Consider the following 25,391-nt stretch of genomic DNA (forward strand, 5'->3'; position numbering starts at 1 on the left):
ACTGTATCTTGTATTAATTTTTAGGATCCTTTACAATAGATAATTCAGCTGATCTGTAACAATTCCATCTTCATGCCTTATATATCATGTACTGTATTACGACGCTAGATTAAAACTGACGAGGAAAGGTAACACCCGGCCACCGAAAGCTTAATTATTGTGAAGCCTAGGTGGACGTGTGGTCTAGCGCGTCAGATACATTGCAGGCGATTTGGTGTCACGATATCTCAGTAGCATGAGTTCGAATCTCGGCGACGGAAGAACAAAAAATTTGCGAAAGCAAATGTACAGATCTAACATGGTTGGGCTGATGTTTAGACGAGTTGTGTATACAGAATGTACACAGCCATGTACCATCATTGCTGGTGATCCGATGGATAAATCTGGTGTAGAGTTGTCACTGGTCCAGACGTACTTATAAATATAATTATTTCTGTGACTGTATCTTGTATTAATTCGTAGGATCCTTTACAATAGATATTTCAGCTGATCTGTAACAATTCCATCTTCATGCCTTATATATCATGTACTGTATTACGACGCTAGATTAAAACTGACGAGGAAAGGTAACACCCGGCTACCGAAAGCATTATTATTGTGAAGCCTAGGTGGTCGTGTGGTCTAGCGCGTCGGATACAGTGCAGGCGATTTGGTGTCACGATATCTCAGTAGCATGAGTTCGAATCCCGGCAAGGGAAGACAAATCTAACATTATTGGGCTGATGTTTAGACGAGTTGTATATATATATAGAGAGAGACATTAATTGTCAAAATCCGGATATGGTGTACAAAAACCTTTGCACCTCTTGTTTGCGGTATACCATCTATTCCGCAAGTTTATTGTTTTCTGTTTAATGTCAAATTTATAATAAAGATCCATTTATTACATCGGTGATCCGTTTATTTGGCAATCGCCAATGGCAGTCAGCAGGGTTTAAGAACATTTGTTGTTCGACCTTTTAGTCAAATGCGTTTTGTTAAAATATACTTTTTCACTTTTTTGGTCTGTTGGAAAATGTTGTTTGTGCTGTATTTAGACCCCTCTAACAAGAAATTTGTTTTGCATGCACACGTATAAAAATTGCGGTTTTTATCCAACGCAATCATAGGTTTGAACTTTACAAGTCTCAATTGAAAACAACGTTCAAACCTATGATTGCGTTGGATAAAAACCGCAATTGTTATACGTGTGCATGCAAAACAAATTTCTTATTAGAGGGGTCTAAATACAGCACAAACAACATTTTCAAAAAGACCAAAAAAGTGAAAAAGAATATTTTAACAAAACGCATTTGACAAACAGGTCGAACAACAAATGTTCTTAAACCCTGCTGACTGCCATTGGCGATTGCTAAATAAACGGATCACCGATGTAATAAATGGATCTTAATTTAAAATTTAATACTAAACAGAAAAATATAAACTTGCGGAAAAGATGAAATACCGCAAACAAGTCTAAATTGAAAACAACGTTGAAACTATGATTGCGTTGGATAAAAACAGCAATTTTTATACGTGTGCATGCAAAACAAAGTTCTTGGTGGAGGGGTCTAAATACAGCACAAACAACATTTTCCAAAAGACCAAAAAAGTGAAAAAATATATTTTAACAAAACGCATTTGACTAGCAGGTCGAACAACGGATGTTTTCAAACCCTGCTGACTGCCATGGCGATTGCCAAATAAACGGATCACCAGATGTAACAAAATGGATCTTAATTATAAATTTAATACCAAACAGAAAACAACAATCTTGCGGAAAAGATGGTATACCGCAAACATGAGATGCAAAAATTTGTACACCATATCCGGATTTCGCTAAATAATGTCTCTTCAGTGATGTTAGGAATCGAAACGGTATTTGGAAATCCCAACAATTTACCTCAATTTAGGATAGACTCTTGAATATTGAGGAGTCAAAATAGGATGAACGGATCATATAAACCCGAAGGCAAATATAATACAAGCCCAAACGAAAAATATAAGCAAGTCTAAATTGAAAACAACGTTCAAACCTATGATTGCGTTGGATAAAAACCGCACTTTTTATACGTGTGCATGTAAAACAAATTTCGTGTTAAAGGGTTCTAAATACAGCACAAACAACATTTTCCAAAAGACCAAAAAATTTAAAAAGTATATTATAACAAAACGCATTTGACTAACAGGTCGAACAACTGACTGCCATTGGCGATTGCCAAATAAACGGACCACCGATGTAATAAATGGATCTTAATTTTAGATTTAATACAAAACAAAAAACAATAAACTTGCGGAAAAGATGATATACCGCAAACAAGTCTAAATTGAAAAGAACGTTCAAACCTATGATTGCGTTGGATAAAAACCGCAATTGTTATACGTTTGCTTGCAAAACAAATTTCTTGGTGGAGGGGTCTAAATACAGCACAAACAACATTTTCCAAAAGACCAAAAAAGTGAAAAAGTATATTTTAACAAAACGCATTTGACTAGCAGGTCGAACAACGGATGTTCTTAAACCCTGCTGACTGCCATGGCGATTGCCGAATAAACGGATCACCAGATGTAACAAAATGGATCTTAATTATAAATTTAATACCAAACAGAAAACAACAAACTTGCGGAAAAGATGGTATACCGCAAACATGAGGAGCAAAAATTTGTACACCATATCCGGATTTCGACAAATAATGTCTCTTCAGTGATGTTAGGAATCGAAACGGTATTTGGAAAGCCCAACAATTTACCACAATTTAGGATAGACTCTTGAATTTTAAGGAGTCAAAATAGGTTGAACAGATCATATAAACCCTAAAGCAAATATAATACAAGCCCAAACGAAAAATATAAACAAGTCTAAATTGAAAACAACGTTCAAAACTATGATTGCGTTGGATAAAAACTGCAATTTTTATACGTGTGCATGCAAAACAAATTTCTAGGTAGAAGGGTCTAAATACAGCACAAACAACATTTTCCAAAAGACCAAAAAAGTTAAAACGTATATTTTAACAAAACGCATTTGACTAGCAGGTCGAACAACGGATGTTCTTAAACCCTGCTGACTGCCATGACGATTGCCAAACAAACGGATCACCAGATGTAACAAAATGGATCTTAATTACAAATTTTATACCAAACAGAAAACAACAAACTTGCGGAGAAGATGGTATACCGCAAACATGAGGTGCAAAAATTTGTACACCATATCCGGATTTTGACAAATAATGTCTCTTCACTGATGTTAGGAATCGAAACGGTATTTGGAAAGCCCAACAATTTACCTCAATTTAGGATATATATATATATATATATATATACAAGTCTAAATTGAAAACAACGTTCAAACCTATGATTGCGTTGGATAAAAACCGCAATTTTTATACGTGTGCATGCAAAACAAATGTCTTGTTAGAGGGGTCTAAATACAGCACAAACAACATTTTCCAAAAGATCAAAAAAGTGAAAAAGTATATTTTAACAAAACGCATTTGACTAACAGGTCGAACAACAAATGTTCTTAAATCCTGCTGACTGCCATTGGCGATTGCCAAATAAACGGATCACAAGGTGTAATAAATGGATCTAAACTTTAAATTTAATACCAAACAGAAAACAATAAACTTGCGGCGAAGATGGTATACCGCAAACAAAGGTGCAAATATTCACCATATCCGGATTTCGACAATTAATGTCTCTACAGTGATGTTAGGAATCAAAACGGTTATTGGAAGGCCACATAATTTACCTCAATTTGGGATAGACTCTTGAATTTTGAGGAGTCAAAATAGGATGAACGGATCATATAAACCCGAAGGCAAATATAATACAAGCCCAAACAAAAAAATATAAACAAGTCTAAATTGAAAACAACGTTCAAACCTATGATTGCGTTGGATAAAAACCGCAATTTTTATACGTGTGCATGCAAAACAAATTTCTTGTTAGAGGGGTCTAAATACAGCACAAACAATATTTTCCAAAAGATCAAAAAAGTGAAAAAGTATATTTTAACAAAACGCATTTGACTAACAGGTCGAACAACAAATGTTCTTAAATCCTGCTGACTGCCATTGGCGATTGCCAAATAAACGGATCACAAGGTGTAATAAATGGATCTAAACTTTAAATTTAATACCAAACAGAAAACAATAAACTTGCGGCGAAGATGGTATACCGCAAACAAAGATGCAAATATTTTGTGTACACCATATCCGGATTTCGACAATTAATGTCTCTACAGTGATGTTAGGAATCAAAACGGTTATTGGAAGGCCACATAATTTACCTCAATTTGGGATAGACTCTTGAATTTTGAGGAGTCAAAATAGGATGAACGGATCATATAAACCCGAAGGCAAATATAATACAAGCCCAAACGAAAAAATTTAAACAAGTCTAAATTGAAAACAACGTTCAAACCTATGATTGCGTTGGATAAAAACCGCAATTTTTATACGTGTGCATGCAAAACAAATTTCTTGTTAGAGGGGTCTAAATACAGCACAAACAACATTTTCCAAAAGATCAAAAAAGTGAAAAAGTATATTTTAACAAAACGCATTTGACTAACAGGTCGAACAACAAATGTTCTTAAATCCTGCTGACTGCCATTGGCGATTGCCAAATAAACGGATCACAAGGTGTAATAAATGGATCTAAACTTTAAATTTAATACCAAACAGAAAACAATAAACTTGCGGCGAAGATGGTATACCGCAAACAAAGGTGCAAATATTTTTTGTACACCATATCCGGATTTCGACAATTAATGTCTCTATATATATATACGCGTCGGTCATATTAAACATGAACGTAACAAAATTTTAAATGATCTTTTGTTTTAATCTGAATACTGAATACAACTGCATATATTATGATCTTATAACATATGTAATTTGTAGTTCTGTAAAGTAAATGACAATCAATTATGTTAAATAGTCTAAGAAAAACAAAGAAATAATTCATTTCGATTGAATAAATGCACAAACAGTTTCCAATTAGAACATACTAACTGCCTTAAGAGTACTGCAAGATCATTTATGTTTTGTTTATTTCTTTTTTACGTCAAAGAGGAAAGCCTTTCCGTCTTGTCTGTTACAAACAAAGAGAATATTTTGTTTTTTGTCAAAGTGAATTCCAGCGGGCTTGCACAGTTCATCTGATCCTGCTAGAATGTCCCTATAATGTTGACCATCATCAAATACAACAACTACAGTGTTGGTATTTTCATCAGTCACATAGACATTACCCTCATTATCTGTTATCACACGATTTAAATTTCGATATTTCTCATTTTCAAACTTCCACAATAGTTTTCCATCTAAAGAGAAGCAGCTGATTGTTGTAAGTTCTATACAAACAAGCCTGTCTCTGTGTACTGTAATGCCACGGATAGTGCCTAAAGGTAAAGTACGTCTTACGTTTCCCGTCAGATCCATCACATGCATTTGCTTTATACTTCTACCAATGACAACGTACAAGTTATTATCATAAAATGATATTCCCCAAAGACAATCACTGGTTTCGATTGTACTGGTGACATCACCTGTAGATATATTTATTATCAGTATGAATCTGTCGAGTGTACAGGTTACAGCCACAGTATTACTGTCTATGTCTGTTATATAACATGGTCTATAAGGCATAGGAAAATAATGGACGTCAGCTACATCTGTATTGCGTATAATGAGTTGCTTATTTAAATAGTCGGTAAACACTAATGTATTGCCTATTTTTATACAGCTGCCAATATTCATATATTTATTCCTTGACGGTTGAACATTTAACTGTTGACGCAAAGTGACAAACACAGGAAGGTTGTGTTTGACAGGTGTTTGAGCTTGGACGAATGCTTCTCCTGTAATTGATGGTTTTTCTGAAATAGATCATCAGATTTATTATTTGACCTAATGATTGGATTTAATTCTTGTGCAGTTAACATGGACGTATTTTGGAACATGTCTTTTGTTTTGCGCACTATCTATTTTGAATCTTTTAAAAGCTCAAAGTTTTATGACTACAATCTCTAAGATAATATCAATATCTTTTAGTGTTATTTTCAGTTATCTAATTAATAGATTATTTGATTTTAAATTCCACTGAAAAGAGAACGTCCTGATGATGCAATAAATGGTCATTCTACTGTAAAGAATCGTAAAGCATTCGGTCACTTTAACAGTCGTCTAAAAGATTTTTACGTTTATCGTTTTACGAAGAATTTATTGAATAAGTATGTCACCTCGAACGAATGTCTGGTGACATATCACTTTTGCTCCGTCTCTCTTTCTTTTATTCTCAGAATACTATAGTAGCTTTTTTTTTTATAGATTACACAATCAAATGTAACAACAATTTATAGATATGTCATCTTTGATGAAAATTTGTAGAATAAGTTTTAAAAAAGTATCAAAATTGCCATAGTTGCAAAAGAAACAGAGAATATGTGTTAAATTGTAAAATGCTTTTAACGTAATTAACTTAAGAGAAATCTTAAATGCCATGTAAAGATATGCTATCTGTATTGGAAATTTAAAACAATGGCTGCCCTCACCATGAAAACAGCTAAACAGAAAAAAAATGCAGAAATATATATGAATTCACTTTTAAAAGTTTCAACATATTACCGAGAAAACTGCAAAACCAGGATTACATCCGTTCTTGCTTGTAATTGTAATTGTATTTTTTTTCATTCTCGTTTTTCGAGAACTTATTTTCTAATGGTGATACTGCAAATATTACGTGAAAGGGTGTATAAAAATATACGCAATACGAAAAGTCCTTTCGTGACATACGGTTTTGTTTATGCCTGTATAATATTTTGGTCGATTTCAAATTTCAAATAATTAAAACGTGAAGCGTAGTAGTCAATGAGACAGTGCACTTACATCACAAATCAAAAACAAATGTGACAATGCAACATAAACTTCCATGAAATAGTACTATAAAGACACACAAATAAATCAAATGTGGTATAAACATGAATGCGACACTACCTCAACAACAACAAATATAAAAAAATGTGGCATGAACGTCAATACGACAGTACCTTCACGACACGATTATTAAATAAATATGGCTATTACGTCATCGAGACAGTTTTTCAACCAAACAAATAAGTAAAAATAAAAATATGGCTTATACGGTTATGAGACATTTACCAAATGACACAAATGATAAAACAAGTGTGGCATATGCGTCAATGAAAAAGTTTCGGACGACAAAAATTATATATACGTTTATCAGGCATTACAACAACGAAACAAATAATAAAAAAATGTGGCATATACGTGAATGACAAAGTATTCGAACTATAAAAAATTGTAAAAAAATTAATTTCATATACGTTTGTTAGGCAGAACACCAACGACACAAATAAAAAAAAACAAAGTTTGATATACGTCAATGAAAAAGTAAATGAAGGATACAAATATTAAATAAAATGTGCATAAACGTCAAATACACGACGCTAATAAGAAAAATAATTTGGCACAAACGACACTGAGACAGAACCATTACGACACAAATAGCAAAAATAAGTAGCATATTCTTTAATCAGACAATACTTATTGTTCTCTATTTTTGACATTTTTACCTATTATGTCTGTTTGTTTTGTTCACACATCGTTTTCAATATAATGGAATTTTATGCGACTGTCATACAAGTGAGAAGTTTAGCTAGCTATAAAACTAGGTTTAATGCACCATTTTATACATAAGAAAATGCCTGTACCAAGTCAGGAATATGACAGTTGTTGTCCATTCGTTTGATGTGTTTGAGCTTTCGATTTTGCCATTTGATTAGGGACTTTCCGTTTTGAATTTTCCTCGGAGTTCAGTATTTTTGTGATTTTACTTTTTCTTAAATGAAGCACTATAGGATTCAAGGAACCTGTCATTCATCAAGATCAATAACTCCCTTTAGAAATAAGCTAACAGTTTCATCTTTATTGAACTATTGTTGATTATGTCCTTCTCGCTATTGTCTAGTTGTAGTTAGTTTCTGAGTATAACAATGTTCAACATTGGCAATGGATGATTGATAGGGCGTTTGATGCCGAAGTTGTTTCATTTCAAGAGACGATGATGAACTATATTTTGATTCACTGGTTACAATTGCTGTGCATCTGATGGATGTCAAGGCCTCTATTCCACTAACTACAGGTACAGAAATGAGTATGTTAAGTAGTTTTTAAAATACTGTTAGTATGCCTTTGGCTTGGTTTTGTCTAGCTTTGCAGTTTATATTGAACTCTTGTCATGATAAATCACTAATCCCTCGATAAACAGAAATCCAACTCTAGTGTACCTATTTACTTTGATAATAAAGAGGCTGTTGCAAACTTATCTATTTCAGAAGAATGCTTTCCTAAGTTATAACAGTAAACTTATTAGGTCTTTCCACTTCTCCGTCGAAAAGACCTATTGCTTTTGTTCTGATTATTATTTTTTTTCTTCCGCCTAATTTTTTACCTTTGCTTTTGTTTGTTTCGCAAGATGTCGCTTAGATATTTGGAATATGATATTGAATAGTTATCTCCCCAAACACTGTTTTTCTTGTTATTTCTAATACTTCGCAACCGTAAAAGTAAACGACAAATTTATTTTCCAATTTGTTCGTTATATCCTCAGGATGTTTTGTTTAATTTTGACCGAAGCGGTATAGAGAATGCATATGAGAGTTATTTCCCCTTCTGTATTTGATATAAGTGAAATCTTTTTGTACAGAATTATTAGTTGCGACATGTCGTAACACATAAATTTAGGTTAAAAGGGTACGTTGACATTTAATGGGAGTTTTCTCCCTCTTATATTTAATATTACACGTATGATGATATAGCTCATTGACCATATATAATAAAGACCTAGGGTCTTTTGATCTGAGGTTCTTGGTTTATGACCTTGAAATTAAGGTCAAGGTCACAGCTAAACTTAATGTTCTAGATTTGGACCTTTGCTTTCACTTAGTATGTATGCATGATAAAGCTATGGGACTTTGTACATGAAGTTGCAAGCCATGTGATTTGAAAAAATCAACCGGAAGTGACCTTGTGAAAACCGGAAGTAGCTATCTTTTTTACTTATATAATGTTAAAGTATATAGAACCATATATTTTTGGAATCAGTGTCAAGTAGACTATCAAATGATACTGGAAGTTACATTTTTCAAACCGGAAGTAACCAATTATCTCCCTTATTTCAAACAAAAGTGTATAGAAGCCATATATTTTTTAAATCAGCATACAATAAGCTATCATTTGGCACTGAAAATGACGTTTCAAACGGAATTTTAATATTTTTTATATCAAAATATATTGCTTCGGGTGGAAAGACCTTCAATTGTTCTCTGAACAATTGGTTTTTAATTCTTTTTGAAATTCTTTTTGTTAAGGTAAGATTTATTTACTTCGAGTATTTTCAAAATAAGTTTCCAAGATTGTTTCTAATTTCAAAAAAAAGTAATAAAACTGACACTCTGCCTGTGTGTTTGTCTGACTCTGTTATTTTACTAGTAATTGTACGCTCAAATAATCATATAATCATTGCATACACAATAACTTAACTTTTACTGACGTTTTATGGATGTTTTTTTTAAACCTTAGCAATATTATTGCGTTTACAGATGTTTGCTTTAAAACTGGGTTGCTCACACTCATCTATGTGCAATATTGAAAACTTGATATTTCTCAACTAAGATCTCTTTTGTATTGTTTTTGTCTTGATATGCATGTTTGCTGGTAAAATTGTTCTTCATCTATTATAATTTATGCATAATATGCAAACAAATAGATGAAGATCATAAAGAAAGAGCAATATAACTCCAATCAGGAGTCGACTGAAAAATTAAGCCGTGTTGATGTGTTTGCAGATCTTGTATTGCTATCATTTTGCTGTTTACATTTTTTCTTTATCTAGTATAATTTTGGTTAAAACTTCAAATTTAAATAGTAAAAATAGCCTTTTGGCGGCAATAACCCCTTAGCTTTCTATTTTCTTTTTTTCGTTTTCTATGTTGTTTTTTGTGTACTGTTGTTTGTCTTTTGGTCTGAGTTTGAATGTCCCTTAAGTATCTTTCGCCTCTGTATTTTAAGGTATGCTTTATCATTACAAACAAACTAAAAAAAAATAGATAGGATAAATCATTGTACTTTGTGATATTTTAATTTTTATGAAAATTTACAGGTAAATTATATATTAACATATAATGAAATCATAAATATGAACTAGTTACCAAGGCTAATAGGTAAGAGCGTTGCAGTCATATTGTTGTTTGTTCCTCTTCCATTGGAATGTTTGGAAATGGCTTCAGATATTTTACTCAGTTGCTCTTCCATTTTATTATCGGTTTCAAACAACTCAGCCTCTATATCAAAGTTTAGATGACATGCTTTTGCACTGGGTTTTGATTTATTCCATTGTGTTGTCTCTGTAAGGGTAAAATAAAAGAAATAAGTTATAAAGTCGTACAACAATATTATCATGAACACACTGCTAAGGTAGTAGGATATATTCAGATGTTTTTGTCTGCTTAGGTTTTGTCCATTTAGATTATGATCGTTGTTGTCGATCTTTAATTTTTTGCAAAATTGATTAATGAATTGTACGCTCCCTAGATATGTTAAGCTTCAAAAAATTTGGGAAGTCAACATTTCTTATTATTGTTGTTTTCTGGATCCGGGCTTGCAGTTTGGTACGTCAGCTGACCGTTTCGTCTAATTAAGACTCATCAGTTGCACACAGAATTGTAAAAAGGCCACATCATAAAAAAGCTGAAAGGCATTAGAAATCCAATGTTGTACCAAATGCATCGACGGCCTTCTTTTCAGGGCGTACAAAAATCTTACAAAAAAAATTGTGCTAAAGAGATATGTCCGTTGGGCTGTACAAATTTTCAACCTCGCCCGGTTAGAATAGGGTTTGGTCCGATATCTCGTTTAAGATAATGCCACGCAACGCACGGAAAAAATCATTGAAACCTCTCTATAAAGGTCTGTAGATTTCCTGTTGGAAGTCATACCTTGGGTTTAATTGTTCTTTCTGGAGGATTAATTCTGAATAGCGTTCCAGAAGTGCGAAATTTATAAAGTGTTCTCCAGCTCAGAAGTCAATACTTCGTGACTTTTAATAACAATAAATTTTAAAATTTCAAAGCATAAATTTCGAACTCCGTTAAGGCAAAGTTAACCTTAGATTAATTTGGCCGTATAGCTCCATACCTATCCTTGTATCTATTCATCATTGGTTTTAGTTTTTTTGGGAAGGCAATTCTATAAAAGCAGACGTTAAAACTTTATAAAGTGTTAGTTTTCATTTTATGATGACAAAGAAAATCGTCTTTACTTATTATTTTTCATAAACATTTAGTTTAGATTCATACCTGCATGGAACCGCCGAAGACAATCTTCTAGAAACACCAAGTATACTAAATACCCATAGAGTCATTACAAATGGTGTAGGGTAGTAATGGAACATTAATTACAAACCTTCTATAGGTAACAAAACCATATCAATACTTTCAGTAGTAAATGCCCTAATACGTTCCAAAATCTTTTCTAGAAATAAAGCCAGAGTGGATTGTAACATTTCATCTGTTTCAATCATTTCCAACAGAATATCTGCATTCAGGACTATACTCCCTTTTGTAGCAACAATGAACTCTATTCCAGTTAAGCCTTCATTTATTTCGTCTTTGAGCGAATTGAGGATATCAATAATTTTCTCGACATCATCCTCGGTTTGAAAAATGATCTGTAAACGTACTTTCTGTCTTCCTACTCAAATAATATATAACATTATAATGATGTTATGTTTATCTGTATGAACATTTAATATAACACAGACTATGTTATTACCTGGGTGAAGGCATATGTAGTGATGCAATTTAGTCCACAAATTCGTAAAATAAACAGCGTAACAAACTGTTTTAAGTACTCATTAAGAACGGAATAGTAAAAGAAAGACATTAATCACTAGGGAGAATTCATATGGAAGAAAGAAATCATTGTACTTGTTTTCATATGTAAATCATCTTCAACTTTAGGTATATCAGAACATACATTTTTCTATATTTATGTATATGCTAGATCAATCTGCGTTTCAAATTAAGAAACTTTCACAGTATCTATGGCATGACAATATTTTTGTTTTTTTTATGTTCGAATTTCCCTATATTAAGCATTTGTAATCTCTACTGGCGCCTTAATTTAGGGGTATGGGGTAATATACCATACATCTATAGATATATATAATTAATTTAGTAACTTGTGTTCAACATAATGAAATTGTTATTGATTAACATCAACTTCCTTAAAGCTTACAAATCTTCTTATTTCTCGATATATGCACGAGAAAAGTGCAATGATTGTTCCTCAACACACTAGTACTTCTTAATTTTGACACCTGAGTCTTAATTACTTTCTTTGTGTCCTTTTGTGCATTGTACTAAATGATGAAATATTAGATTATAATATCATATTGCTATTTGTAGTTATCTCTGTCATTAATCGTCTTTAAACATTTATTGTAAAATACGAATTACCTTCTAATATTTCTTCTTTTAAAAGTGATCTAAGATTCCTCAAACTTCTTTCAAAGTTTTCTCCCCAGTAAAACGTTATTGGCCTCTTTTCAAATTTCACTGTAGAAGAAAAGATATTGCAAAGCTATAAAAACTGAAATTCAAAAGTCAATTTGATAGAAATTTAAACGTAATCATGTAAAAAAAAATTACATGTCGTTTCCTGAACATACCTTGTTCTACTCGCTACATAAGGTATACAGCATCTAAGATGCCAAAATTATAAGTGTATTTGTTTTAGAATGTTCTTTTCAGATATGAACTATATGTTTACTAACAGAGCGTATATTTGTTCAGTATATCAGGTAACTAGTTAATTTAAAATGATGTATAATACAAACTTAACGATTTAAATTGTTCTCTTCATAATAATGCGTTATCAAACTGAAAACAAATATAGTTTAGATTGTACTGTCATCGTACGTGCATACTCCTTCATTAGCATTTTGTGTTCAGTTTTGAAAAAAAAGAACATTAGAATATTTTAGACTTATGTTTCGTCGAAAATGTTTTCTTCTTTCTGATTTATTCCCATTCATTTAAATAAAATCCATATAAAGAGAATAGTTTCTGTTGTTCTATTTTTATTATTAAAGAATGTTGTAGTGTTGGGTTGCAGTTTCCTTCTGTATGCCCCTTTTAGGGAAAAAATAACATATCTTAATTCTAGCACCACTAAGGGGTTTAATGAAGTCAAAACATTCGTATTGCGTTCAAAAATATAACACTGGTACCTTTGATTGGTTTTTAAAACCACTGGGTAGTTTCGGGTTTCATCCCCGAGGGAAGCATCAGCCCAATAGTGAGCACTTTTGTGTTGACATGGAATATCAGTGATGTTCATCATAGTATTTGTGTATATACAATGTTAACTTTTTCGAATCATTAAGGTTTTCAACCGCCAGTTATAGTTTGCCTTAGCCGTTTTGAGCAAAACTATTCGGAATTTTCTGTTCTAAAGCTTCCACTTTTATTTGGACTTTTTTGTATTTTATAAGCCTAGTACATTGGATGAGTATTGTCATAGCATTAGAAGGTTAAATGGAATAAAACACTAACTAACATACAGACAATTTCAACGCTATTGACATAAAAAATCATATGAAAACAGAAATGCTTATTACACCGACATGAATTCTGTTTTTCCAGCAGTTGCAAAGTTTATTCAGATTAATTTGTCATTCTTAGTAGTTTAATAGAAATGAGTCACAAATGCACAAGGTGAAGGTCATGCAAATATGAAAGTTAATTGTAATAAATTTGTTTAATGTAACTGTAAGCGATAAAATCTGAACACTTTTTCTTGTTTTGCAAAATATCCGTTAATTACAAAAATGCCTATGGATGCAGAACAGACATACGAACGGTGTCATTCATAAGGTAATAAATAAAGGCGACAATAGTTTGACAATGTTCAAATCTCGTAAATTGAATAGGAATAGATAAATCAAGGTAACAAACAGAAACAGAGAATTCCATGAACTCCAAATATATTTAAAATACTAGTATTTTGGAATTTTAGCTAAATTTCCGATAAAAAAAAAACAATAATGAACACGTGTTAAAATATTGTTTTCAAATTTAAAGGAATTTATAACGGATAAACATTGATATCGAATGATAATTTAAATATAAAAATCGAACGATACTTTAAAAAGCCTACAATTGTTATTGAAATGAATACTTATAAAAAGTCAACTATGAAAATTAAAGATACAAAGCGTGCAATGTTTGTAAACAAAAACCAAACAACACTTTTCTTGGGAGTCATTTTTTGTTTTAATTGTTAGCCTTCATTAGAGTTTTGGAGTTCACTCTAGGTAAATAGTATGTATACATTCTTGCCCTTCACACGTTTGGTTTAAGCATGTCTGGTTTGGGTAAATCCGCTCCGGAAATACCATAGTTTGTTCATCTTATGGAACCACTAGAACCATATTTTAATTTTGCAATTTGTTGGAACATATACATGTTTATGAAAGAATTACGGAATGATTCAATTAATTAAAATAAACAAGGGTCATAACATGCATATATTGTAATACTGCAGTTATTAGAAAATGCACTTAAAGGTTACACTTGATGGCTTACATTTGATGGTTTCTATCTCCTTCATTGCATTTTCATATTTTATTTGCGTTTCCGCATCCATTGTACATGTTCTGTGTCCAATTATTCGCATTTCATAATTCGTGTTTTGGAAAACATTGAGATCCATTCTACGACAAATATCACGAAACTTATTGAAGCAATCATCGAATTCCGATTTATCAATATTGGTGTCGCGTCGATGAACAAGTTGATTTCTATAGCATCTTATTCGTTCAATGTCATCTCCCAATTTGGTATCTGCATTGTCGGGAATAATTCCCCATCCTTTTGTTGGAGAAGGTATCAGCGAAAACTGTCTTAATAGTATATAAACTATTGTAATATCTAACGAATCATATGTATTTGAATTCTGTAGTTCTTTAAGGCTTGTCCGTTGTTCGTGATAAAACATTTTTAGAAATGGCTCACACATTTGATACAGCTGGCTTGCAGATATTCTTGATCGAATAACATGTCTAAGAACTTTCGGAAAAGTTTCGATGATGGCCATCGAAAGCCTAGAATACCTTTCTTGCCCTTCACGTTCAATATTTGGTAGGAACTCTGTTTCTTCAAAATTAAACAAATTGTAAAATTTTAATGAGAAATTTCAAATGACTTTAGACAATTATGTAAATTTTTGGTAAAGCAAAAACATTAAAAGTAAAATCGTTGTACATGTTTTCTGACTGGATATCTTGGATATACAAGTGATTTGGGCGAATGCGTAACGCAAATGGTACAACAGTATTGGCTATTTGTTTAAATGTAAACATATATTACCGAGTTCAGTGTACACAAGTTTTGTTTTGTAAATAACCTGCTAGTATGTATGTCAACGAAAACTCGAGCATCGCTCGTTAGTAACGAGTATCGAATTCCAAAATGATACTCGATTAATCGGTTTAATTTCATGTTAGAAGATTGTTCCCTTCTTTCAATAAATAGATTTTCTAAAGAACGCCTTGCAGAGAATCAATAGAATTCATCAAATAATTATTGTTGACAAACCGTTTCGTATGTTTGTGCAAAATTGTTGTTTACAATAATTACGAAATATGTTTAACTCATATAATAGAAGAAAACACAAAACTAAGTTAAAGACTTTGATTTATATACAAAAGGTGGTTATTTAATTATTAAATCACGGTTTACTTAATTGGTACAATATTGATTGAGCTATTAATTACGTTAGTCGATCATGCCTTGGATTACAGTTATTAAGCCCAAGATAATAAATGTAGAGGTTTCAACAAACCGTATAATGCGTATTATTGTTTTCTGTTTTGTAGACACTTTTCCGAGCGAGTACTCGAGTATCGCTCGATAAATCCAACGACTTCTTCATTAGTAATTCTTCGTCGAATTGACATCCCTACTGCATGCGATTTTTTCGAAACCATATGGTTGACAAATGACAATAGAAATTATTGTTAATGATGGACGTGAATTTGTTACCGTTGTAAATTTAATATACACATTCATTTTCATTAGAATTTCGTTGAATCAATATCTTTAGTAATCCTAATGTACGTGAAACTTACCTTCAATTGCTTTTATCAGTGCTAGGTCTTGTAAGACAGAAGTAGAATCTGTTCCAGATCTGCTTAAAGTGTTATACATACGTCTTAAAGTGTCTTGTTTAAAAAAGGAATCCATTCTGGTAACTATCAGTTTGATGTCCTGTAGCAACTTTTCGGAATAACTGTTTGTAACCTCTTCAGGTTTGAGGCTAGTTATTGAATTTGTTGCATTAATTAACCGTTGTATATCATCAGCGATTTCCACTTCTACATCATGAGGGACATTTCCCCATTTACATTTAGGTTCGTCTAACATATTTTCAGATCTAAGTATTTTGTAGCATATTTCAATTGTAAACTCGTCCATGTTTGGAAGCTTGTCCATTAGAACAATTTCATTTTCCATAAAAACAAAACGGTAATCTTGCTGCAAATATTTTCGTTTTAACCAATGTGGAGTTACATAATATCTTAAAATCATCTGCATAACTTGAGGAAACAATCTCAGAACCATGCATCCTAACTTTGCATGTCGATCTTTAAATGAATCGGACATTATGCCAACTTAACTTATCGTACCTCTTGACTTCTAACACACAAGCCTTTATATGTATTATTCATATGCTATGTCGTCTCAAAGTGATTAATCTGCAAAGAAAATATGAAAGGTAAATGCTTAACCAATCAATTAGAAAATGAAGTGTGGTATGTGAATAAAAAGCAGTATGCAATATCTTGTTGAAACAAAATATGGGCGTTGCACCTTTTTCTTTTTCATTTTGCCTTTGATATCTATAAAATGCTTCTATAGGCGGTTTCAAATTTATTTTGTTATAAAAGAGGCTATATTATGACGTATATTCAAGCAAATGAAAATGTGTTATTTGCTTTTGATACAATGTATGTATGACTGGCTAGAATTTTTGTTTTGCCTCGACATTTCGGGATTTTTTAACCATGAATAATTCCTGCATCTTATTTTCTATAACATTATTTTTATTAAACACCTGATTAAGCAAACATGGATGTTCATTACAGGAGTAAGGGAATACCCTCAAATTAATGACATTCTTATCAGAATTTCTACTATATCCACCACCACCTCTCCCTAAAATGGGAGAATCATCTCATATGTATACGACGAAAATAAAAATTTGGAATCATTTTATTTTTAAAAAGATAAAAGTAAGTAATTATTGATTCGTTTATTTTTTTATGACTGGTCTGTTTATCCTCGTTTAATCTTTAAATTTGTCATTTCATTTTACTTTGTTTCCAATGAATCGTCACTTCGTACTCTGTTTTAATTATATTCAATTTTAGCTTTTTGTAAAACGAAAAATCTTAACAATGTCTTAGGTTTTAGTTTTTGCATCTCATTAATATAGGTGAAATGTATATTTTGTTGCCGACATTAAGTATTTTGCATCTAAACATTATCTTGTTATCTTTATACTGACACATATAAACGACTTCATGCTAGAATTCCTGCATGCCAAATATGACGATTTCGATTGTCCCATTTAAAACATTAACAAATTATCTTTTTATAGTGAAGCATTTAATTAAAGCTTATTGATGACATTATACTGACAAGATTTATTATAAATTCAAAATCATTACAAAACAGATTAAACTTATTATCCACGAAATAAAGCAATGTGTAATATGAATAGTCCACCATATAAAGCAATGTGGACGATGAATAGAGGGGTGTAAACATTAATACCTTTCAAAATATATGAACTCACGTTTAAAAACATATCTGTATTGACTTCTCACGTGTCCTTTTTTTACTTGTTTTTAGTTTTTTCTTGGAAATTGAACAAATCTATATATCACAGTGGCAACTTCATGTAACATTGTATATTGATTTTTGGTAGACACTCGTAATTACCAAAAATGGTAAGGTGGAAAATCATAATTGTAACATGGTAAACATATATAAACAAGATCATGACTACGTCCAAAACTAAGTGTTATGATTATACCGGTGTAGTTTATATTTCACATTATTGTTCTTTGTTTTTTTAGTGAATATTCAAAAATTTTGTAGCGAACATTTCTCTCACAATAAATACACGGATATACCAATAACATGGGTTGATCGATGGTTTGTTCTTCACGTCATTCTTAGCACTGTTAGCCATATAGTGGCGGTAAGTTAATATTGGTTAAGAAAACCGCAGTGCCAGGGCACCAACAACATGTTGGTCGTGTTCGGTCGATAAGATCATATATGAACAAACACTTGTTAATCAAATTGGTATTATTTCACATTATCCCTGTTATGGGTTTAAAGATACATATAACAAAGGATAATTGATAACAGCACCTTATTTCGCAATACGGTTTAAACGTGCGATTAGATTATTGTAAATCTTTCGTTCAATTAAATTTTATAGTTCTAGGTAAACAAACGAATATTGTTTTAAAGCATAATTGTTCGTTAATATGACTGTCAATCGGCATGATTTTTTTGTTGTTGTAATTGATTTATTGATTGGTACGAAAGCCGAGAAGGATCATTCATAATTCAAAATTCAAAATTCAAAATTCAGAACTCGCAAATCAAGAAAGATAATCCTGTATAATTGCAGTTGAAATTCAAACACAACAAATATTATCTTAATCTTATCACTTGATCGTTTATATACCGAAGATTAATAATATAATTGTGCACATACAAACAATAAAACGTGTGAAAGGATATGTGCCGACATTATGTCAGACAAGTGAAAAATTTCTTGATATCACTTATACTCCGGGGGAAGGGGATATCGAGTGTCACTTCAATCCTAATTCGAATGTTTTATGTTTTTCTTCAGTTCACTACTTGATAATCAGTCATAATATAAAAATAAGAAAATGTGGTTTGATTGCCAGTGAGACAACTTTCCACAAGAGACTAAAATGACACTAAAGGTTACCGTACAGCCTTCATCAACGAGTGGAACCCATCCCACATAATCAGCCATAAAAAGGCCCCCTCCTCCCCCCGAACCCACCACCATAAACAGGGACAGTGGTGTTACAATACGACATAATAACAAACTATAAAAATCAGTTGAAAAGGGCTTCAATCATCAGATGGATACAACGCAAAAATATTTCTAACAAAAACACAGAGTGAACGCGGAAAGGTACTTATAAATCCCCACAAAAAACGACACTAAGAACAGATCTTAGAGTACTCGCAGTTACTGACAGCTAATTCAGAGCAAATAACAACTAATAAAAACAATCATGCATCTAAGACTAGATTTAAAAAAAAAATATCAATCAGTACACATCCAACATCCAAAAGGTTTAGTAAACATCGTTGACAGTCAGAGAAACACATGACCTTGTGTAATGCCAAGATACAGGTAGGTACCGACAGAATGTAGAGCCATGAATGTGCATATTTATATAAAAAAATATCAACCTTGATTTTAATTTACTGATAAATAAATTATATATTTTTATCATATTTATACCAATAAAAACAATATTATTACAGTTGTGATAACACGTAGTCACTCAGTGATGCATCAGTACATATTTGGACTCTTCTACAGCGATAGAGTAGTAACTTGCAATGCATGGCATTTGAAGCAGCCCTCTTTTCCATATATTGACATATTTTGTCTTGTTATGCAGTATGGGGTTTGTCCATTGTTGAAGTGGTAATAAGCATTGTATGTAAGTTTCATAACATTTGGTTGAGGCAAATACAGTGAGAGTGCGGAAACGGCAAATTAACGTAAAAAGGCGGATTTTAAATTGCTAATTTTTCCATTAATACGTACGGACGTACAGACGGACAAAGGTTAAAATTAAAGCCTACTCCACCGCAGCTGAGATTATTCCGACGGCACTTCTGTGTATACCTTCGTATAGAAAAAGTCTTCTAATAAGAAATTGAGAAGACTGAAAAACGTGTGTGTGTGTGTAAAGAGGGGGCAAACTTCTGATAGTGACAAGCAAAAAAAAACTATTTTCTATATAGTGTAATAGTCTAAAAGTTAGTCAATTAGTCCTCTTACAATTGGAGGTGGCATAGTTTCTTAATTTTTTCAGTACTTTTACTTTTATTTTCCCACGTCTCAACGTATTCTTGCTATTTAACAATATGAGTATTGTCTGACCGATGCCCCTGTATTCTAATTTTGAATAAATTCCAAAAATATAATTTTAAATAAAAGACGGGTCCAATATTCTAAACGCCTGTGATTGTAGACCTTGTAGATTTCGGAAATTTTGAGAAAGTACATCAAAGAGGGAATTGCATCAATTTGTCTTAAAATGTGTAATTAATTTTATAATATCAAAACATTATTTTTTCATGATAACATTCTCAAATACATTTGTCTTACTAATATATCAGAAGCTGTTCTGGTGATTTTTAACATTTGACATAGTTTTCATTTTATCAGCTTTATGCATAAAACAGATTATAACGACATTCACTCTTATCAGTAATGGTTGCAGTAATCTTGGTGACTGTTTAAAAACAGGAGAATAATTTTCAACTTTCGTGTGTTCAACATTACCTTGTATAGGTAAACTATTGCAAATAAAATACATAAACAAGTGTTTTGAAACGCACTTGGTTATTGTAATATAGATGTGTTCATGTTTATTTGAAATTTAATTGTGTGGTAGCCCTTTTCATTGCCCCTTATGTGTTTGTGGATGCGAGTGTCCAGAGGGGAGAAATGCAAACTTTATTACAATCTATCATTGCTGCATTTGGTGCATTTTTTATTATACATTATATATTAAGGATAACAGTTCTTGTATATCATATCGATGCACCTCACTTGCCATCTTATTGGCGAATACTTATTTATAAGCTACTGATCTGAATTCTCAAATAAATTTAGATAAATAACCGAGTGTCTTGGCTGGTCGAGTTCAACTGTAGAACGTGCATATTTTTATTGTTGATTGTTTCCATCTATTTTTTGAAAAGTTTGTACTTGTGACAGTTTTATGAATCTATTATAAATGAAGTTGTGCTTTGTTTGGACTTTCCATCATATTAACAATTCTGGGAAATCATAAGACTTCATTCGATTTTATATAATTATATATTTATATTCAATTACAAATATTTTATTGGATAAAGCATATATGATAAATATGACATTGCGTAATCCAAGTGTACAGCATACAGGACATATAGTATACCACATGACAAATGATGTATATACAAAGACCATGACTTCTAAACAACATAAATGAAAATCTTCAAAATTTGATTAAGGATACACAAAATCTGTCTGATGTATATACATACCCATTTTAATAACTAGATTCTTCCTTTAAAAAATCGGGTTACAATAAGAGATTGGTTGTTGTTTGCTTAACTTCCAGTGACAAATATTTCATGCATATTTATGACGAGAAAAAAATAACAATTAATACAAAAGGTATGTCCTTTAATAGGCGGTCGACCGGCATGAACGGTGAAAAATTTGTCACTGGATATAAGGATATATTGGGTAGGACAGAAATTTGAAACAAGACCCCTTAAAAGTTGTTGCAAGGTCTTTAGCTCTCTGCACGAATCATCGGATTAAACGATTCCAATATGACCGAACGTGACTGCAAATTAATGCGTCCCGCACAGCAAAAAAGGACTTGATTTGACAAGCCATTTACTGCCGATTGGAAGAAGACCAAGAGATGACCATATTTCTATACACCAGTCAAAATGAAAATAATAATAAGAGACGTACCTATATTATTATGATTGATTGTTGATTGTTGGTTGCTTAACGTCCAGTGGCAAATATTTCATGCATATTCAGGACGAGTGATTGATTGATTGTTGGTTGCTTAACGTCCAGTGGCAAATATTTCATGCATATTCAGGACGAGAACAGATTAACAATAAATACAATAGGTAGGTTCTGTAATAGGGGCGTCAAGGATTAAGGTCGGAGAAATTTAGACTGCCACGGGAAATGAGGGTATATTGATAGGGACAGAAATTTAGCCTTGAAACAGGTCACCTACGGACCCCTCAAAGATGATTGATTGATTTTTAGTCGCTTAGCGTCCAGTGACAAATATTTCATGCATATTCAGGACGAGAACAAATTAACAATAAATACAATAGGTAGGTTCTGTAATAGGGGCGTCAAGGATTAAGGTCGGAGAAATTTAGACTGCCACGGGAAATGAGGGTATATTGGATAGGGACAGAAATTTAGCCTTGCAACAGGTCACCTACGGACCCCTCAAAGAGTTGTTGCAAGAGTTCTTAACGTGCAAAAAGCGTGGCACTCTCTTTACACGAGGCATCGGATTTAACGTCCCCATTCTGACCGGACGTTGCTGCAAATTTGTTCATCCCGCACAGCCAAACGGACGCCCCATTTTAGCAAGGGTTTTACTACCGGTCTGAGAAAGACCAATGGTGACCATACTTCTATTCCCCAGTCACTTTTGGGGGTTATATTATTATGAGACAGACTTTTAGCAAGAACTTCTCAATTAAAATGAAAATAACTGGGGTTTATCTGAAATTTACTTCTGATTCTCTATATAGAAGAATATCTCGTTCGTGGACTTAAGTTATTTAAATTTATATCAATGAATCTGAAATAACGATACCACAGGTACAGTAAACTCAAAATATTCAAAAATTGACAACGAGGGTCGGTTGACATCTAACACTTTACGAAAAAGCGATTATTTCAATTTTTAAATTGTGAACGTTCCATTTCTGTGAAGCGACATTCCAGCTGTGCCTTCACATTGAATATTTATACGATACGAAACGATAGTAATGGGCTTCGGTTTCCAGTCCTATTTTCTTGATAGAGGGTCGCTACTCGAAAGGACGCTGTGTTACCAAGGGTTTCAAATGGTAAAGTTGGATGCATCCCTATGAAGGTTTTACGGACCCTATGCCTTGTTTTAATGGGTAGTGTTCTTAACAAACTTTATAATATAGCTTTCAGTAGTATATCAAAGTGGGATCTTTGTTGACTTTCGTTAGCGCGCGGAAACATGATAGATTAATGTAGGATTTTTGAGTTTTGAATTTGGAATTTTGAATGATCCTTCTCGGCTTTCGTAAATTGGTGATTTCTTTAAGCCGCATCAGTACAAAAAGGCTATATCGCGATGAGAGCGAATGCAAATATTGTAACAAAAGACAGTTTTTAAAATTCAGTCAAAAGTCTTTGAATTTACTACAACTTTAGTTTAAGGCGAAATTACTTAATATGTACATATACAATTAAGCAATAATGAATAAGATAAAATAGAAAAACCTCAGAATAATTGTACACTAATACAACATATTTTATTTTTGAATATATTCCACTTCCTTTTTATAATGGAACATTTTCTTGAACAGGGATAATATCAAATAAATTATACAAATTATTTACTTAAAAATGTTCATTTAATCTTGGTTCCTGTGAGATAAGTCGGACAGGTGCCATCTTCTGGATAGTTACTAGTCTTTATACTGCTTTATCTTTTAATTTTTTTTAAGTAGTATACATATTCAAAAGAACATACGACAAAAGTCTTCCATAATTAACGTAACAATATTTATTCTTAATTTGTGACCATGAAATACAAAGATATATTTTGTTTCGCATTTAAATCTTATAATCACAACTAGGGATACTAAATAAACCATCATCTTTTTGTGTTTACACTAAACAAACTGAAATTTCCAGTAACTTAGTAGTTGCCTGTTTTATACGTCTGAGTGTAAAACATGTTGTAACAAAGTTTCATTTTAAGTAAGACTGTAAAACATTTTTTTCAAATCTATCACAAGATTTCTTAAAGGAATATTCGTTGCCATATTTTATCAATTTTATCATTAACGTTATTAATGACAAAATACCGGATAGTGTTTTTTATATGTGAAATGCCAACACCTTAATTAATCAAACAATACAAGCATTTTCAATGCAGAATCCGCTTTTATCTCTAGTCAAAACCCTTTTCAAAAGCTCTAATAAAATCATTCCACAGAAACAGGGGCAAAGTAAAAAGCGAGAATTACAAAATTAAAGTTGCCTTTTGTTCTTATATGAACCTTATGTATATGTTAATTAATAGTATTGAATAAAGATACTTCTGCGTAAATACAAAATTTCAATCCAGGTTCCCCCAAGAGTGACTGGGGAATAGAAGTATGGTCACCATTGGTCTTCCTCCGACGGGCAGTAAAACCCTTGCTAAAGTGGGGCGTCCGTTTGGCTGTGCGGGATGTACAAATTTGCAGCCACGTCCGGTCAGAATGAGCAAAAATACCTTTGGGACAGACCGTCTCATAGGGACAACACGAGAACTTGCGTTGATAATGAACTTTCATTCCCAATCAAAATATACACTTATAATTTGTGTAATCCCCAAGGGTGACTGGGGAATAGAAGTATGGTTACCATTGGTCTTCCTCCGACCGGCAGTAAAACCCTCCCTAAAGTGGGGCGTCCGTTTGGCTGTGCAGGATGTACAAATTTGCAGCCACGTCCGGTCAGAATGAGGACGTTAAATCCGATGCCTCGTGTAAAGAGAGTGCCACGCTCTTTGCACGTTAGGAACCCTTGCAACAACTCTTTGAGGGGTCCGTAGGTGACCTGTTGCAAGGCTAAATTTCTGTCCCTATCCAATATACCCTCATTTCCCATGGCAGTCTCAATTTCTCCGACATTAATCCCGGACTCCCCTATTACAGAACCTACCTATTGTTTTTATTGTTAATTTGTTCTCGTCCTGAATATGCATGAAATATTTGCCACTGGACGTTAAGAAACCAACAATCAATCAATCAATCAGTCCTAGTATCTATGATGAGTTTATTTACTTATATACCATATTCCAATAATTCAGATGATTGGATTCCTTCCGAAAATATGCTGTAAGTAAAGTATTCTTTGACATCAACGTATTGTGACAGGTTCTTATCGAAAATGGAATCAACACGCGGCTTTTAACAGATACAGTTTAAATTCCACAATAATTAGACAGAAATTTCAATTTACATGAACAGTGATATACTTACGTGCTTTGCCGAAAGATTTGATTACCATTCAGTTATGATTATTTGTTTTATTAGCTTAATGAACATAGAAGAGTATAAATAGCACACAACTGCCTTATGATGATGAAAATGTTAATATTGCATTAGTATTGCTCTATAAAAGAAGAAAGACGTTTCGGATTAAAATGTCATAAACGTGTAAAAAGGATCGTAA

At 32.5% G+C, this 25,391-nt stretch overlaps 1 protein-coding gene across 3 annotated transcripts in view; it reads right to left on the minus strand.

Annotated features, from left to right (window-relative positions):
- Positions 1-4,806: 4,806 nt before the first annotated feature.
- The window catches only part of LOC127720501 (uncharacterized), a 40,839-nt gene continuing 20,254 nt past the window's right edge, over positions 4,807-25,391 (minus strand). For 2 of the 3 annotated variants that reach the window (XM_052227090.1, XM_052227091.1), the window contains exons 2-7: positions 16,195-16,821; positions 14,651-15,220; positions 12,521-12,619; positions 11,466-11,753; positions 10,214-10,408; positions 4,807-5,860 (exon numbers count right to left, since the gene is read on the minus strand). In XM_052227090.1, the coding sequence (XP_052083050.1) occupies positions 5,034-5,860; positions 10,214-10,408; positions 11,466-11,753; positions 12,521-12,619; positions 14,651-15,220; positions 16,195-16,729 (2,514 nt within the window). In that variant the 5' untranslated portion in view covers positions 16,730-16,821 and the 3' untranslated portion in view covers positions 4,807-5,033. The other variant, XM_052227092.1, reaches the window with a different exon arrangement.

This window comes from Mytilus californianus, unplaced genomic scaffold (genome assembly GCF_021869535.1).
Source record: "Mytilus californianus isolate M0D057914Y unplaced genomic scaffold, xbMytCali1.0.p SCAF_11, whole genome shotgun sequence".
Lineage (NCBI taxonomy): Eukaryota > Metazoa > Mollusca > Bivalvia > Mytilida > Mytilidae > Mytilus > Mytilus californianus.